This window comes from Talpa europaea, assembly GCF_964194135.1.
Source record: "Talpa europaea genome assembly, chromosome: 14".
NCBI lineage: Eukaryota > Metazoa > Chordata > Mammalia > Eulipotyphla > Talpidae > Talpa > Talpa europaea.
In genome coordinates this window covers 9,850,121-9,865,512 of record NC_140082.1, presented here as the reverse complement: position 1 = coordinate 9,865,512, position 15,392 = coordinate 9,850,121, and the positions used below count along the sequence as shown (strand labels likewise).

Genomic DNA, 15,392 nt, shown 5'->3' with positions numbered 1-15,392 from the left:
GCAGGCAGAGCAGGAGTTAGCAGGGTGGCATGGGGCTAAGGGTGTGCTGGAAGCAGGAAACCAGCATGGGCAAAGCCTTGGCTCAAGACTGAAAAGGGCCTGAGCACACTTTGCAGCAGGCAGGGCCCCGGTGGAGAGGAGGCGGGTTGTCTTTGCAGCCCCAGCGCAGGCCCTGCTACCCGAGGCTCCCTTCCAGCCTGTCCTGGGAGCTCAGTAGGCTCTGTAGCCCTCATCACCTCGAGTGGGGTCATCTACAGAGGACAAGGCCTGGGGAGGAGCCAGGATTTGGGCTGTTCTGAGCCCCCTGCTCAGAGGCCTTGTATTGGGAGGAGGTGGATATTAGAACACCTTGCAGAGGCTCAGTTTTCTCTAGGACCAGGGAATACTCATTCTTCTGCTTTGAAGACAGACGATAAAATTGGTGGCCACTGAGCATAGCCCTCCCTCGCCCGGTGTGTCTGGATGTCTTGTTCACCTTCCCTGGAGACTGAACTTAGCAGCTGCTACAGGTGCCACCGCTCACAGCTCAGACCTCAGACCTGAGACCTCCTCTGGAGACTTGCTCTTGGGTGATCGCAGCTGACCCAGGGGCCTGGAGTGAGCCTCCCCAGGTGACTCTGAGCCAGAGACTAGGGATGAGGCCTCAAAAGGCCAGCCTTCTTGCCTCAAGACAGGTGCATCCCAGGTCCTCTGGGGATCTGGCGGAGACTAAAGTCACCTGAAACCATATCCGTTCTTAGCCTCTGCCCCCTGCACGAGAACCTCTTGCTTTCCCCACAGTGAAATAGGTTTATTTGGGAGAATTGCCTCCATGAATTTGCAAGACTACCCATTTCAGGATCTACTTCTAAGGAACCCAGCTTTCAAACAGTAAACCAGCAGCAGAGACACAGAGAGCTGAGTACAGGTCCTGGCTCTACCACTTCCCAGCTGTGTGATTCCGGGCAAGTTTCTAAACCTCTCTGATGCAAGAGGTAAATTGAGGCTAATATATTCATTATGCCACGAAAATCACACGAGTGACTTGGGGATCCTTTCAAGTCAGAATCTTTTAAAAAACAGAGGAGAGAACTGTCCTGCATTTTGCACTGAAAGTCCCGTGTCCCAGGTGACCCAGGTGAGTGGAGGCAGTTTGATTCTTGTGTGCCAGCTACAGGCAATACCCAGTTGTGGAGGATGGAGACGTCATCTGACATCATTTCCTTAGAGAAGGGAAGGGTGATGCTTGAAAACCTGAGTTTCTTTTTTTCTTTTTTAAAGATTTATTTATTTATTTATACAAGAACTGGGATACAGGCCAGATGCACGGGAGGGTGAGAGGATTCACCAGAGACAGAGCGGGGAGCAGAACAGGCAGACTGACGAAATACACTGCTGAGGGGAGCAGCGGGTGAGACAAGAGAGGTCTGCGCGCCATGTGGGATCCTCGCTGGCTGGCCGGATCGAACCGGCGCTGCAGAGGCTGCGGACAGCTTTACAGCGTGGCTCTCAACCGCCTGCACCACCAGGGGAGGCCCTGAAAACCTGAGTATCTGGGCGAACACATGATTTCCAGTCTGTTCCAAGGTCGTGTTCGTGCATTTTATCGCCTCGCTGGGCACGCAAGTGTCGGCTTCTTGCTTCTCACGCAGGTGGTCACTTCACTTATTTTTGTCTCAGTTACGTGCTCCTTTAGCCATTGTATTACTCTGTGACTGACTTTTCACTTGGATTTGCTGCACACCCCTTTCTTGTCCCAGCCCATGTTTTTGCATTAAAATAGAAGGGATTAATCTGAAAAATCTCCTGATTTTGCAAAATGGCCCCAGCCACAGGTAGTGAGGAGATAAGGGGTTACAGAAGTGAGCCATGTCTGGGTTGAGCCATAGGGTACACCAGTTTTCTCAGCCCTTGGGAAACTGGGGAGAAGATGAGCGCTGATGCTGCAGCTGCTGCGAAGTTCCTGGAAGCTTCAGGAATTTGTACAACAGGCAGGATATTGGCAGGATGTAATTATGAGCATGCGTTTCAGAGATCACCAGCTTGAAGCCCAAACTTACTGTCCCATTAATAGAAACACTTCAGTGTGCAGTGATCTTAATTGGAATGAATGGCCCCTATATGCGTTTTTACCTATGATAAGCAAAAAAATCGGGTCCAATTACAGTTGTCTGTGAGGGATGAATATAACGCTACTGGAGCTGAGGTGCGGATGGGATGTGGTGATGGGGGTGATAATAGTGATAGTACCATGTATCCAGGGTGATAATATTATGCCAGATACTTGGTAGAACACTTAACATGCATGATCTCATCTCGCCCTGGCAACAACCACTGGAAGGTCGGGATTATGTTTCTCCCCATTTTACAGATGCAGAAACTTGAGGAATAAATTGCTGACTTAGGTCTCATGGTGAGTGGATCTGCTTCTCAAGCCACCTGTCCCTCGCGCTGGAGATCCTAAATCTTAACCACTTCCGTGGTCCAGGGCTGACTACACAGAATGCCAGTCCCCCCCACCCCCCGCTTCCCCTTGAACTAAACATGCAGAATGGAGGGTGAGCTCTGATCTCCCCCTGACCCTGGACCAGAACCCTAAGTGGTTGCCTCACCCCTGCCCACCACCTTCCTTGAAGGGTGACAGATGGGTCTTTGTGTTCTCATGTGCACCCCTGGGACCTAGGAGCACAGAGGCTTGGTGGCCACGCTCCCCTCTCCCCTTGGAAGTTGTAGGTGGCTGGGGCTGGGGGCCATCCCCCTGTGGCTGAACAGTGCTGGGGTCTCCTGATTGTTTTCAGTATCTCCCTGGAGCCTGTGGTCTGATCTGTGTTAATACCCCTTCTCTCTGGATTACGCCTGTAGGGGTTTCTTCCTGTGAGTTGTCGGTGGAAAGCCTCACCCGCCGCCCCCCCCCCCCCCAGAGTTGTCAGCAGTGGGGTGAGGAGAGTGTTTTGATCATTTCCAAGGAGAGCAACGAGGAGGTTTCTAGAAGCATTGGCTCCATGAGAGCCCACAGGGGAACCAAAGCCGACAAGTCCACTCAGTTGGTGTCTCCGATGACCTTTGACATAAGCCCTGCCACAAAAGTGGGGCTGAGTTGGCCAGAAGTCTCCAGGAGTGCTTGATGCTAGAGACCCGGGAAGGGGAACGGGTTGGGGTAGCAAAGAACAGGGAGCAGGGGAGATCCCGAGGGGGGATCTTCTCTGCCCTTTCATTGCAAAAATCTGCTGCCATTGAGGGTCTTTCCAAAATGCTTATTTAGCCTTGGCCTCCCTGTTTAAAATCCTTCATTGATTGCCTCTTGCTCAAGTCCAACCTCATGACCTCCAGCATCAACCTCTGCTTATCTCTCCTTCCTCCCCTCTCACCACTTTCCTCCTCCCAACCGGAGCCTCTGCTGCAGCCCTGAACCCCCACAGGCGGCCACATGCCCACTCTTAGCACATCTTTGTACCTGCCTTTTATTGCCTCTGCTTGCATCTTTCTTGCACACCTCTGCTAGCTCCTGTTCATCTCTCAGCCCCGGCTCAGTCATCACTTCCACCAGGAAGCCCTCGTTGAATCCCTCCAATCCAGGTGCCACACCCTGCCCTCCTGCCAGTTTGTGCACCATATCACATGCCTGTTGCCCTGACCCGACAGGATTGTGCGAGGGTGGGGCTGTGTCTGGGTTGTGGGAACCCACAGGGTTAGCACCGTGCCTGGCACACAGCAAGTGCTCCCTCAGTATGTGTTGGTAGAATAGATCTCAAAAGAAGCTTGTGGAGGGACAGTGGTTCTTGCCAACCCACGGCCCCAAGAACCTGGTTCCAGTCCATTTGGGATCACTTTTAGGAGACAGTGTTGAGACGATGGGTTGTTTGTGCTTGAAAAGCCAAGAGGATGGGTTTCATACCTAGACAGTAACTCCTGGCTGGAAGACTGTAAGAAAGATGATGACACTCAGCATCCTCGTCCTGTTCTGGGAGCAGATGCGTCATGCTGGCTTGGGGCCAGAGTGCACAGCCATGGCTCGTGGGGTGGTGGTTCAGAGTAAATGGCCCTTCAGAGCCCTCGGCTCAAAGGTGGCACTGGTCTCGCTATTTCCTCCATGGGATGTCAGGAGCCGGGCATTTAAAATGGTTTTCTGTACGGAAAACCTTGCTCAGATGCATTGCAAAGAGCCCGTGTGGGTGAGAGAAAGGAAGAGAACCCAGGGGTCTGGCTGCTCAGAGCAGACTTCTCATTTGGTGAGGACCGCCCAGTGACCTGTTGGAAATCCTGTTGGAAATCATGCGATGGCCTCCCGCGCGGAGTCTTGCCCGTCCCTCCCTGGGGAGGCGCACGCTGTGACCCCAGCCCTGCCAGGCTCCAGGCTCCAGGCTCCTGGCTGCTAGGGAGGGCGGGACAGCCGAAAGGACCGACTATCCGCAGGTCTGGGCAAGGCCCACGGATGCCTAGTTTGCTCCTGGCCAAATCCCTGTCGCCCTTGTCCCCGAAGAAAGCAGGCAGGTGCACGCTGGCGCTTCAGAAACGGGGAAGGACAGCCTTTATGACAAGAGTCATTTTTCAAAAACGCTTTTGCTAGAATCGGTTGATGCGCCTGCATCAGTAGCATCTGACAGGCTCTCCCATCTTTCCTGGTCTCTCTCTCTCTCCCCCTCTCGCTCTCATCTGTTATTTATTCAGCAGGTCTTAGGCACCCGGCACTGAACAGTGGGGTCAAGAAGGGGCTACCAAGATAAGGAGAACCCAGATCCCGCCCTCAAGATAAATTCACATACTTAATATTAGAGGGAGAGGCGGTGTCCGCGCGTCACCAGCTCTCCTGGGGAATGAAATATTCCACATAAGCTACTTTTCTTGATAACGGAAGCTTATCCTGCAAAGCCCTGGAAGTTAAAAAAATAATTCTTTTTAATGTAAGTTTTAAGTTTATCCTGCTCAAGCCACGAGGGGTGTGGGGGTTGCTGGTGCTCCCCATGTGCCTCCAGTGTGTTCCAGACCTCCCTGCCTGCAGGGACATGCCCCCGCTGCCCAGGTGGGCTGAGCCTGCCCAGGTGAGCTGAGCCTCCCTGTGGTTTTGCACATGAGGACCCTGGAACGCGGCAAGGCCCACGCTGTCCCCTGGTCTGGGGAGGGTAGACCCGTGGCTCCAGTTCTGGGCAGATGGACCCCGAAGCCCGAGCTTCTCACCACTTCTGGAACCACACTTGTTCTGTCCTGGCACCTGGGAGTCTTTCAGGGCCGCCATCCTGAGTCACGTGGCTCCTCTGGGCCATGTCTGCTGCAGAGATTTGTTGCTGGCCTTCAGCTGTATCCTTCATGCCTCTGGCTTTTCCTCCTGGTGGAAGGAAGCACCCGGAGAGCCAAAATTCAAGGACCGTGGGCTAGAGAGACCCTGGGCCGAGGAGCAAAGGGCTTTTTTTCGGGGTGCCCTCTTTGGGGCACAGCAGTTGGATCCTGAACCTTCTTTAACAATCCTGGCTTCTTGCTTGGGCTCCCCTATTTCTACAGACCTTGACACATAAATTCAAGGGCCAATGGTTGGTTTATTGGAGAGACGACCCCAGGTCACACCAGCAGACGTGGTGCTGATCCGGCAGCACCCCGCTCAGCTCTCCCAGCATCAGCCTGGCCGTCACAGTGGCTTCCGCTCCAACTCCTTGCCCTGCCCACTGCCCTGCCTTTGCTTTGTTGTTGATTCCAGCCCCACTGACTTCTGACCCCCGACCCACCTGTTCCTGCCCCAGGCTTTGCCCCACCCCCATCACTCTCCTTCCCTTTGGTTGCTTTGTGTTATGTTTTCACACCTGCAGTGACCTAATGTCTGTTACTTAGCCCTCCCCATAAACACAGGGGCTTCTCTCCCCTGTTCATAGTGTCCCCAGGACCTGGGGCGAAGTGAGCCCATTAAGTGTGTGTTGAAAGAATGAGAAGCTGGTTCCCGGGCAGCTGAGCGCCATCAGGATTCTGATGCTGCACCAGCTCTCCCCCTGGGGGCTGGGACCTTCACTAGCTGAGAGTCTGGGGGCTTGGAGAAGAAGAGACAAGGTCAGTCAGCAGTCACGTGGGCTTTTATTGTCCTTGTGAGGTCAGGCAACTGCGGGGGGAGAACAGGTGCCGGCTGAGGCTGAGGTCAAAGGAGGGCATTTTCGCTCTCTTGCCTACAGACCCCTGGGCCCTGCCCTTTACTGCCCCCACCCCAGGAGGTGGAGCAGGAAGAGGGGGTGATAGAGGCCTCTGCATTGTCATTTGAACTGGACTCGTGTTCTCTGTCTCTTACAGGTTATTTGGCTTTGGCCAAATTATCCAGATTTGCTGAGCCTCAGTTTCTCTTTAAAATGGGGATAGCAACAGTGCATACCTTTTAGGGTTGTTAGGACCATTAAATGCATTGTGTAAAGCCCCAGGACGTTTTGTGATACATGGTGGGCGCCGCAGAGTTGCTGGCTCAGGTAATTTTCTGTCCTGCATTCTTTATGCCGTCCGTGGCCGAGAGCGCCCCCTATGGCTGCCGGCGGTCTTAGGCGTTGGGTACCAAGAGCTGCTGCTGTTCCTCTGATTCCACATTGTCTAAGCAAAGTCTCACTCAACCACGTGTTCAACACCCGCTCATAATTTTGTCATATTTACATAGCAGCTTCACATTTATTTACTACTTAAGGCTTTTTAAAACATAAATGGATTTATTTAGAGATGAAAATGTATCTTTAATATCACCAGTAGTGTTCACTTGTCCTTAAATATCACAGGATAACCATTATTTTTCAAGCCAGGGTCTACATAAAATCCACACGTTTCATTTGATCATTAAAGTTTTCTGTTTTTTTAAAAAATATGTATTACAGTGAATTAAAAATCAGCATCACTTGCTATTAACATAAAACAGCGAATAAATAGACATTTTAGTGGAAACACAGCTTCCCTGAATCGCGCGGTGTTGCCTGTCACACCTGGGCACAGGGCTCCCCCCGGTAGGGGAATGTGGAGGTACGGCAGCATGGGGAGCCTCGCTGATGCCAGGAGAGGGATGGAGACCTGGACGGGTCTGGAGTTCTCACCTGGTCAGCTTTGCCTCATGTCGCCCATGTTCCCCTCATGCTCCCAGGGTCCCCAGGTCTAACTTTTCCGAGTCAGAGAGGAATTCAAGGCCCTACTGAGGCCTGAAAAGACTGAACACAAGAAAAACTGGGGAAATATGCAAGTACGCCCCAGAACCATCAACTGGACCAGGTGCCCTCAGACCTGAGTGTGTGTCATCCTGACCAGAGTGCTGGTCACCCAGAGTGCGGGTCCTGACTGGAGTGCAGGTCCTGACCCACATGTGGGTCCTGACCTGAGTGCTGGTTAAAGCCCAGGTTGCTGCTGCCCAGCTGTGGAGTGTCTGATGCAGCAGGACTGGGGTGGACCCTCCCCCTGCATTTGCATTTCTGAAAAGGTTTTACTTGTCTGGGGGCTCTACTTTGAGAATCACTGAATGGGACAATGGGACTAAGGAGGGAATCCATAGCTCATCTCTCTCTGGGCATCAAACCACCCTGTTAGAGAGAACTGTCAAGCCCCTGGCCCGTAAGAGGGTGAAGGACAAGTCAGAGTCCTCTCACGGTGGAATGTTAAGCCTCTAAGTAACCTGGCTGTGGCCTGGCTAGGATGTAGCTGCCTGTGTAGAAGTGGTAAGGGAGCCCAGAAGAGCAGCCTGTCATGTTATGTGCCAGTCCTGTTGGCATGAAACTAAAGGAAAAGTCAGAACCAAGCCGTAGTGACTTAGGGTCTTAATTTTCTGTTTGAGTCAGGCAGCTGCATGAGGAAGAGCAGGTGACATCTTAGACTCGTCTCCAAGGAGATTTGGCCCCTAAACTCTTAAACGTAACACTTGTAAAATGTAATACCTGTTACCAATCTTATTCTGCCTGGAGGTCTTGGGCTATCTCCTAAGGTTTGAGCCCTTAAGAAAAATGAGAGGCCACGTCTGGTGCCACTGACCCAGGTTTTGTGCCAAGACAGGTCAGTTAATCTCAGCGTTGCCATAACATGGCATGATGATCGCACCTATTTTGTAAGGTCACTGTGAAGAGCCAGCGATGCAGGCTATGGGAAATGTGTAGTACAATGACTGGGAATTGAGTCTTCACGTAAACAGTAAATAATTACTAGGACTGAAGAAGATGACGATGATGAGAGATACAAATTGACAGGGGAAGTACCTTTCAAAGTATGACATCCTAGTGGGCTCTGCTGGTGAAATAGTTGATACTCTGAACCCTACAGGGCTAATATATGAGAGTGGAGTGGCATCAGAGTCTCAAGAGTTAATTCTCCGGGGCCTCCCTGGTGGCGCAGCGGGTTGAGCACAGTGCTGTGAAGCTGTCTGCAGCCTCTGCAGCGCGAGTTCAATTCCCGGCCTGCCAGGGAGATTCCCACATGGCGTGGCAGACCTCTCCTGTCTCGCCCGCTGCTCCCCTCAGCAGTATCTTCGGTCCGTCTGCCTGTTCTGTTCCCCGCTCTGTATCTAGTGAATCCTCTCACCCTCCCGCGTCTCTGGCCTGTGTACCGGTTCTTGTATAAATAAAAAATAAATCTTTAGGGCCTCCCCTGGTGGCGCAGGTGGTTGAGCGCAGCGCTGTGAAGCTGTCCGCAGCCTCTGCAGCATTGGTTCGATCCCGGCCACCCGGCGAGGGTCCCATATGGTGCGACAGACCTCTCCTGTCTTGCCCGCTGCTCCCCTCAGCAGTGTATTTCGTCAGTCTGCCTGTTCTGTTGCCCACTCTGTCTCTGGTGAATCCTCTCACCCTCCTATGCATCTGGCCTGTACCCCAGTTCTTGTGTAAATAAATAAATAAATATTTTAAAAATAAATTAATTAATTTAAAAAAAAGTTAATTCTCCGGATGCCCAGGATGTGTCCTTGCAGTAGCTACACCGTTTTTATCTCACACCTTGGTATCCACAGTACTGAGGACTTTCTGGGCAAGGGTGTTTGATCCACCCACCCATCTGCCCACCCATCCTCCTGCCCACCCACAGAGCACCCCCCTCCCCTTCCTCCTCCCTTCCTCCCCCTCCTCCCTCCACCTAACCTCCCTTCCTCCTTGCTGTCCTTTCTCCCATCCGTCCTCTCTCCTTCTCTCTCCCAGGTTAAAGTGCCACAACAAATGCACCAAAGAAGCCCCGCCCTGCCATCTCCTGATCATCCACAGAGGAGGTAAGTATTTAACACTCGCTTCAGTGGGGGCAGGTGGGGGCTCCTGCAGGCCGTCTGATTCTGGATACCCCCACCCCCAGATACTTACCTGTGTCCTTTCTTCCCCTCTGATGTCCTTCTTCCTGACATTGTCTCTTTCATCTTCCCTCTCCCCACCCCACGCCTGCTCTCCCTGTTCCTTGTCCTGCACTGGTTTCTCTAATACTTGAGCCTCCAGATTCATCTCTACTTCCCTGAATCTTTCTTTCCCTCATCCTTGTCCTCTCCTAATTGTCACTCTCCTCTCTTTGCCCTATCCCATTGCTTTCCCCACTTTAAAGAGTGCTGCCTGGGTATTTTGCCATTGTGTGCTCTCCTGACACAGTCCATTGGCCCTGCAGATGTGGGTGGGGGCTCAGGCCTGTCCATTCGAGCCACATGTGCTTTATCCACTGGGCCCCTGGAACATCTGGCAGGGAGGTAGCTCTCCTCTGGGAGAGCCACACCAGCCCCCCAACCTGAAAAAGCAAGTCTCATTTAGTTGGGAGGAAAGACTTTTCCTTACCTGCCAAGGACCCAGTAGGGGGCGCTTCCTAGGGAAGCTTTGCAATCCAGCTTTCAAAATAGCTGCTCTGATTCTTGTCCTGTGGGGTAGTTATCCCCGACTCCATTAGCCATGTTGCAGTCCAACCCCTGAGGGATTGTGCTACTAGCCACATCTGACTGTTTAAATTCATGAAGATGAAAGAAAAAGAAAATTTTAATTACGCAGTCACACCAGCCACCTTTCAGTAACCACATGTGGCTGCCCTGTTGGTTAGTGCAGACAAAGAACACTTTCAGTATTGCAGAAAGTCTGCTGGACACTGCTGGCTCAGACCTGTGCTGTTTCACATGTGGTCCAGGGACCACCGCCATTGCAATCACCTGGGAGCTCGTAAGAACCTCTCCAGCCAACACCTACATTTTCAACAGAATGTGTGGGTGACTCCTCTGCACTGCGGTTGAGGGGTGCTGCTCTGGAGTAGGAGTTGCAAACTCGAGTTCCTGCCAGGACCACGCAGGAGCCTAAATGTAGGAATCTGGCCAGACAGGGTCATACATAGTGAAGAGCCCAGAGCTGATGTGGACCTGCACGGCTAACACTTCAGAGAAATGTCCAGATAGTTATGGGCCACATACTTGTTTGTAAATTTCAGCAACTTATTAAAATTTTTAAAATTTCCTGTTGGCCGCCCCTCTTGTCTAGTTTGGATGGAGCCTTACAGCCACCAGGAAGCAGCTTAGGGTGCTCACCCGGGCCTGGCAGCCTCCTCATCCTCTCACTGCACTCCTGGCCTTGGTCAGGTACACTCATGGGTGCCTGCCCTGTTTGCGTTTCAACCCAAGCGAAACTTAAAGGAGACAAATCGCTGCCGAAAGTGCCGAGATGTGTTCCAGAGCTGACAGGCTGTTGGTTTTTGACGAGCTTTGCATTGTTCAGTGGCAAGGCAAGGAAAACTTTTCAGCTCTCTTCTCCTACCCCACTCCATATCCTTAATTAAGAACCATCTGTTCCTTAAACAACTGTATATACCCAGTGAGGCTATTTTAAACCTGGATTCTCACTGATCTTGAGCCCTTGTCATGGGTCAGCTTCATGGGGGAAGATTGCCTCCCACGTGGTGGTGAGAACCGCTTGCTGGAAGGCGACCTGCTCCCCAAGGCTGACATCTGAAGCAGGGCTCCCTCCCACCATCTTCACAGCCGTGCCCCCTTTGCTCAGAGGTGGCAGGTACCTGTGCATGAGAAGCAAAGGGAACTTTCCAGAAATCTGCCAGCATCTTGCTCCCCCACCCTTCCCTGTTGGTAGGAAGTTGGAAATATAGTCAGTTTCCATGGTGATGGCAGCTCAGGCTAAGCAGAGAAATTAAATCCCTGGGTCAGTCCAAAGCTTTAACTTTTCCACCAAGCAGCCCCTACTCTGCCCCCACAATAAAACATGGCAAATAAGTAACATTACCAGGGCCCCCAGTCTGAATTTGGGCTGCTCACCTTTGTCCCTCCCTGAGGTCCCTGTTAGTAGCAGAAATAACAGAAGGGCGATGGGGAGAGGGACTTGGACCATGTGTTTTGGATCAGGGAGCTTTTATTTAGCATCAAACATGTGCCCAGCTCTTTGTGTGCTTCTCGGGATGAGGCACAGGGGAAGGCTGGAAGGGCCAAGCCTTTCTTTCAGTGCTGCAGGGTAGCCTTGTGCAGGACAAACGTGTTTCAACATGTGACGGGCTGCTCACGCCTGAGAAACCCCAAAGGTAACCCCAATGATCCTCACACAAAGGGGGCGCTGGTGGCCATCATGAGCTTGTGCACTGATCGCAGACCCCAAGAAACCAGTATCATGCGTGTTTCCAGGAGACTCAGTTCTGAAATGCACATCCATGTGAGACAGTTACAGTATTGGAAACAAATCCATAGCTTCTATTTATTATGATGACTTTGACGGTTGAAAGTCATTTATTGAAGTTACAAATATTTTAGAATCTGCAACAGGGCAGCGTGAGGGGCATCCTGAGACCCCGGTATCTGCTTGTTCTCAATGGCCTCTGCCATCTGCCACATCAAGACGAAACACTCCAGTGCTCACGGCCTTCAGTGGAAAAGAACTTTAATACAATTAGTGTGCAATGAAGAGAAGGGAAAGAATATATAAAAATTTCCACACGAAACACCCAAGTTACCCACCTCCTTGTGGGTAAATGTCCCCCCAAACAGGACTGGCCCAAAGCACTGAGGCCCCAAAACTGCCACAAGTCTAAGGCCCCTTCTGGCGGGGACACACAGGAAAGGGGCGGAAGGGGCCAGGCAGGTCTGGGAGGAAAAGAGCAAACTCAAAACCCAAGTCAAGACAAAGGCTGCCATTGTCGGCCTCCCACAGGTCTCCCACCCACGTCTCTGTCTCTTTCAAGTGTCTCCTTCCACGTCCCCCAAGTCCCTGGTCCAAGTCCAAGATCGAGAAGCAAGTGCAGCTTCTTCATATGTCCCTGCTCCCTGTGCCTCCTTCAGGTCCTCTCCTTGATTCCCTCCCTTTCTCCTCCCAGTCTTCTCTGGCTTCCTCCCTGCCCAGCTCCACCCTTCCTTGGGTGAGGCAGGGTATGGGGAACCTCCCGTTTCCCAGGTTACAAAACCACAGCACACACCCCTCCATGCTGCTGTGACGCAGTGATGTCCCTTCCGCTCTTGGGGGTGGGCCTTGAGGTGGGCTCTGAGCTGGGCTCTCCTGCCGTGACATGCAAGTGGTACTTAAATTCCCACATCGCTGTTTTTACCCCTACGGACCCAGCAAGGTTAGTCCGAACAGAGTCAGTCCCGTGTGACATCAACAACCCCCTGCGGAAGCCGCCCCGGTACTCAGACCTGCACATCAGCCAGACGCTCCCCAAAACCAACAAAATCAACAAGGTGAGTCTGGGGTGCTCCTGGGTGGGGCATGCTCTGCTGCCGCTGGAGGGGGTGGGGCAGTCGGAGGAAGAGGAAGGGGCTTGATGGGCGGTTTGGCCTGGGAAGCTGCCCGAGCCTCGCAGCTCTCCCGGGCTGGTGTTGGAGCCTGGGAGGCTCCAGCCAGCAGCGGGAGCGAGTGTGCCGGGAGCTGTCAGACTTAGAAGGGTCCATGGAAATGAGGATGGACAAGAGTATCCAGGCGTGGGGTTCATGGGCCGCCCTGGAAGCAGTGCCCTCGTGGTCCAGAGCCGGCCCTCTCTGTTCTGTGAGCCGTTTGCCATCTGCCTGGATTAGCTTTGCACATGATTCAACAGACACATCTGTCGAATGAAACCGAGGGCCAGGGCTCTCCTTCTGAGTTCCTGCTGGGCACCAGGTGGGTGGACACGTGCGGGGACCCAGCTCTGAAACGGCTGTGCCAGTCGGCCTGGCTGGTCACGGTGGTCAGCGGGGCGTGTCTCTCTGCATCTGTCTTCGCAACGCGGCCCAGAAATTCTGGTGTGACTCTTCACATCCCTTGTTGGGTCCTTGGGTCAGACCAGACCAAAGCAGTCCCAGGGATACTCTCAACCTCGTTGCAGGAGGCAAAGGTGGCACGTGCCAGCAGGTGACGTGCACTGAGAAGCCCTGCCAGGCCTCCACGTTCTGTGCTGCAGGAAGGTGAAGTAGGTGTCAGCCCAGCACCGGGAGTCCCCCACCTGTGGTTACAATCCATGCGAGCAGCGTGGCCAGGCACCTCCCACTGGCAAGACACAGTCTTGCTTCTCTGCATGGGCTGGGGCGAGGTGGGGGGGCAGGTCATGGCCCCCTCCCCATCCAGTCTCCACAGCAGCCTGAGTGATTCTTAATGTAATTTGAACTGTGTCACCCTCTGCTGAAAACCAGCTATTGGCTTTCTCATGCATTTGGGAAATGAACCACCCTGCTGACTGCTGCGCGCGAGGCCAAGCATAATGTGGTCCCTCCTTCCAGCTCTGCCTGCCTTTCCACGCCCCCCACCAGAGCCCATATGTTCTTTCCCTGTCGTGCTGACACCCGCTGTTTTACTACTAGATCCCATCTGGCTCCTCGTGGCATCTTCTTAGCAGCTGAGAGCTTGGCCTCTAAAATCTGGCCAACCCAGCAGTAACTGCATCTCCCTCAGTTTTCCTGTATGTAAAATGGGGCTGTTCCTATGACCTCCTGCTACACAACAAAAGCACCCCAAACTTAGTGGCACTCAGCAATTTCCTTTAACGATGCTCAGAGAGCCTGTCGGTTGTGGCAGGTGTTTTGTCTCCGCTCCATGATGTCCAGGGAAGCAACTGGGAAAACTCACACAGCTGGGTGTTGGCACCACCTAGAGCAGGGATTGGCAAACAGGGGCTCACAGGCCAAATCCAGCCACCACCTGCTTTTATGAATGCAGCTATACCAGAACACCCGCACTGCCTGTGGTATACCCGCATTGCTGCTGTGATTCAGGGGCAGAGTTGAGTAGTTACAGCAGAGACCACACAGCTCTCAAAGCCTCAAATATTTACTGTCTGGGCATTTCGTGTTTGCCAGCCCCTGATGTGCAGTCCCTGTCACTCACGAGTCTGATGCCAGGACTGGGATAGATAGAGGCTGGGCCCTGCAGAGGATCATGGGAGTATCTTCCCCATGGTGACTTGAGCTTCCTCACAGCATGGTGGCTTCAGGAGAGCCAGGCTTCTTAGGTGGCAGCTCAGGGCTCACGAGCGGCTGGACAGCCAACATGATGGAAGCTTCAGCTAGCGCTGGGAAAGCCCACGCATCGTCTTAGGTTGTCGCTCGTCCAGCATGGGCAGTGTCAGGTCTGTGTTTTTGGGAATGGTCACGAGCCACAGAACCCTCCCAACAGTGGGAAGAGTCCAAGAATTTGTGGCCGTGTTTTAAGATGTCCATGGTGGGTAATGAGAGCACCAGCCTCAGAGAGTTGCTGTGGGGATGCAGTGAAATAATCAAAATAAAAGCACTTCATGTGGTTCCTGGCACTTCGTATGTGTTCAGGAAATAGCCAACAGCTGTTATTATCAGCTTAAATCTTGGGGCTTCTAATCAAAATGTCAAGCTGCATTCACTTTCCTTTTGTTATTTACAAAAGACACCGGTCTCTAGGAGAGGGGATCCTACCTCTGGCAGGGCCGCGGGGGCTCCCTGGTGTGGCTCCTGGGAAATAACTGCCCATCGCCCACTTGCCCGTCCCTTCCTGGGTGCTGTCTTGGGGGCGAAGAGCCCAGAGCCATCTCCAGGCCTTTCTCTCTGGTTTTACAGGCACCGTGAGCCTCTTGGCATCACATGGGACAGCGGCACAGGTCAGCTAGATCAGTGGCTGTGACATCGTTCTGCTTGTCTGCCAGCGGGAGAATTTGATAAGAGAAATAAATTACCCTCTATTTAGAGAGTGGCTCTGACAGGAAGGTGGACAGGGTCTATCACAGGGCTGGGTTATTTTCCCTCTTTCTCTTCTCACTGGCTTCACGCAGATCCTTTTTGTCAGGCAATGATGTGGTTAGTGCAGATTTCTGAGCCAATTTGGTCTGCATATTTCCTTCTTGTTGCCGTCTCCTCTCCTGTCCAGCGCAGTCAGTCCCGGCTCCCAGAGGCCCAGCTCTTCCACCCAGCATGGCGGTTGGTGAGCCGTGTGGGGCCCGCAGGCCTGGACTTGACACTGGGTTCCTTCACTGGCCGCGTGGCCAGTGCGGGGTCTCTGTCCTGCTCCCCCGCTGCAAAGCGGGCAGCGTCATAGCCAGGGATAGGACTGCGG

General features: G+C 53.0%; 1 protein-coding gene across 1 annotated transcript in view; it reads left to right on the top strand.

Annotated features, from left to right (window-relative positions):
- KSR2 (kinase suppressor of ras 2) overlaps window positions 1-15,392 on the top strand; it is a gene marked incomplete at both ends in the record, with an annotated part of 336,254 nt that overhangs the window by 254,349 nt on the left and 66,513 nt on the right. Inside the window, 2 exons of the mRNA XM_084253306.1 lie at window positions 9,096-9,163; window positions 12,465-12,583. Coding sequence (XP_084109432.1) covers window positions 9,096-9,163; window positions 12,465-12,583 — 187 coding nt within the window. The remainder of the gene's footprint in view (window positions 1-9,095; window positions 9,164-12,464; window positions 12,584-15,392) is intronic.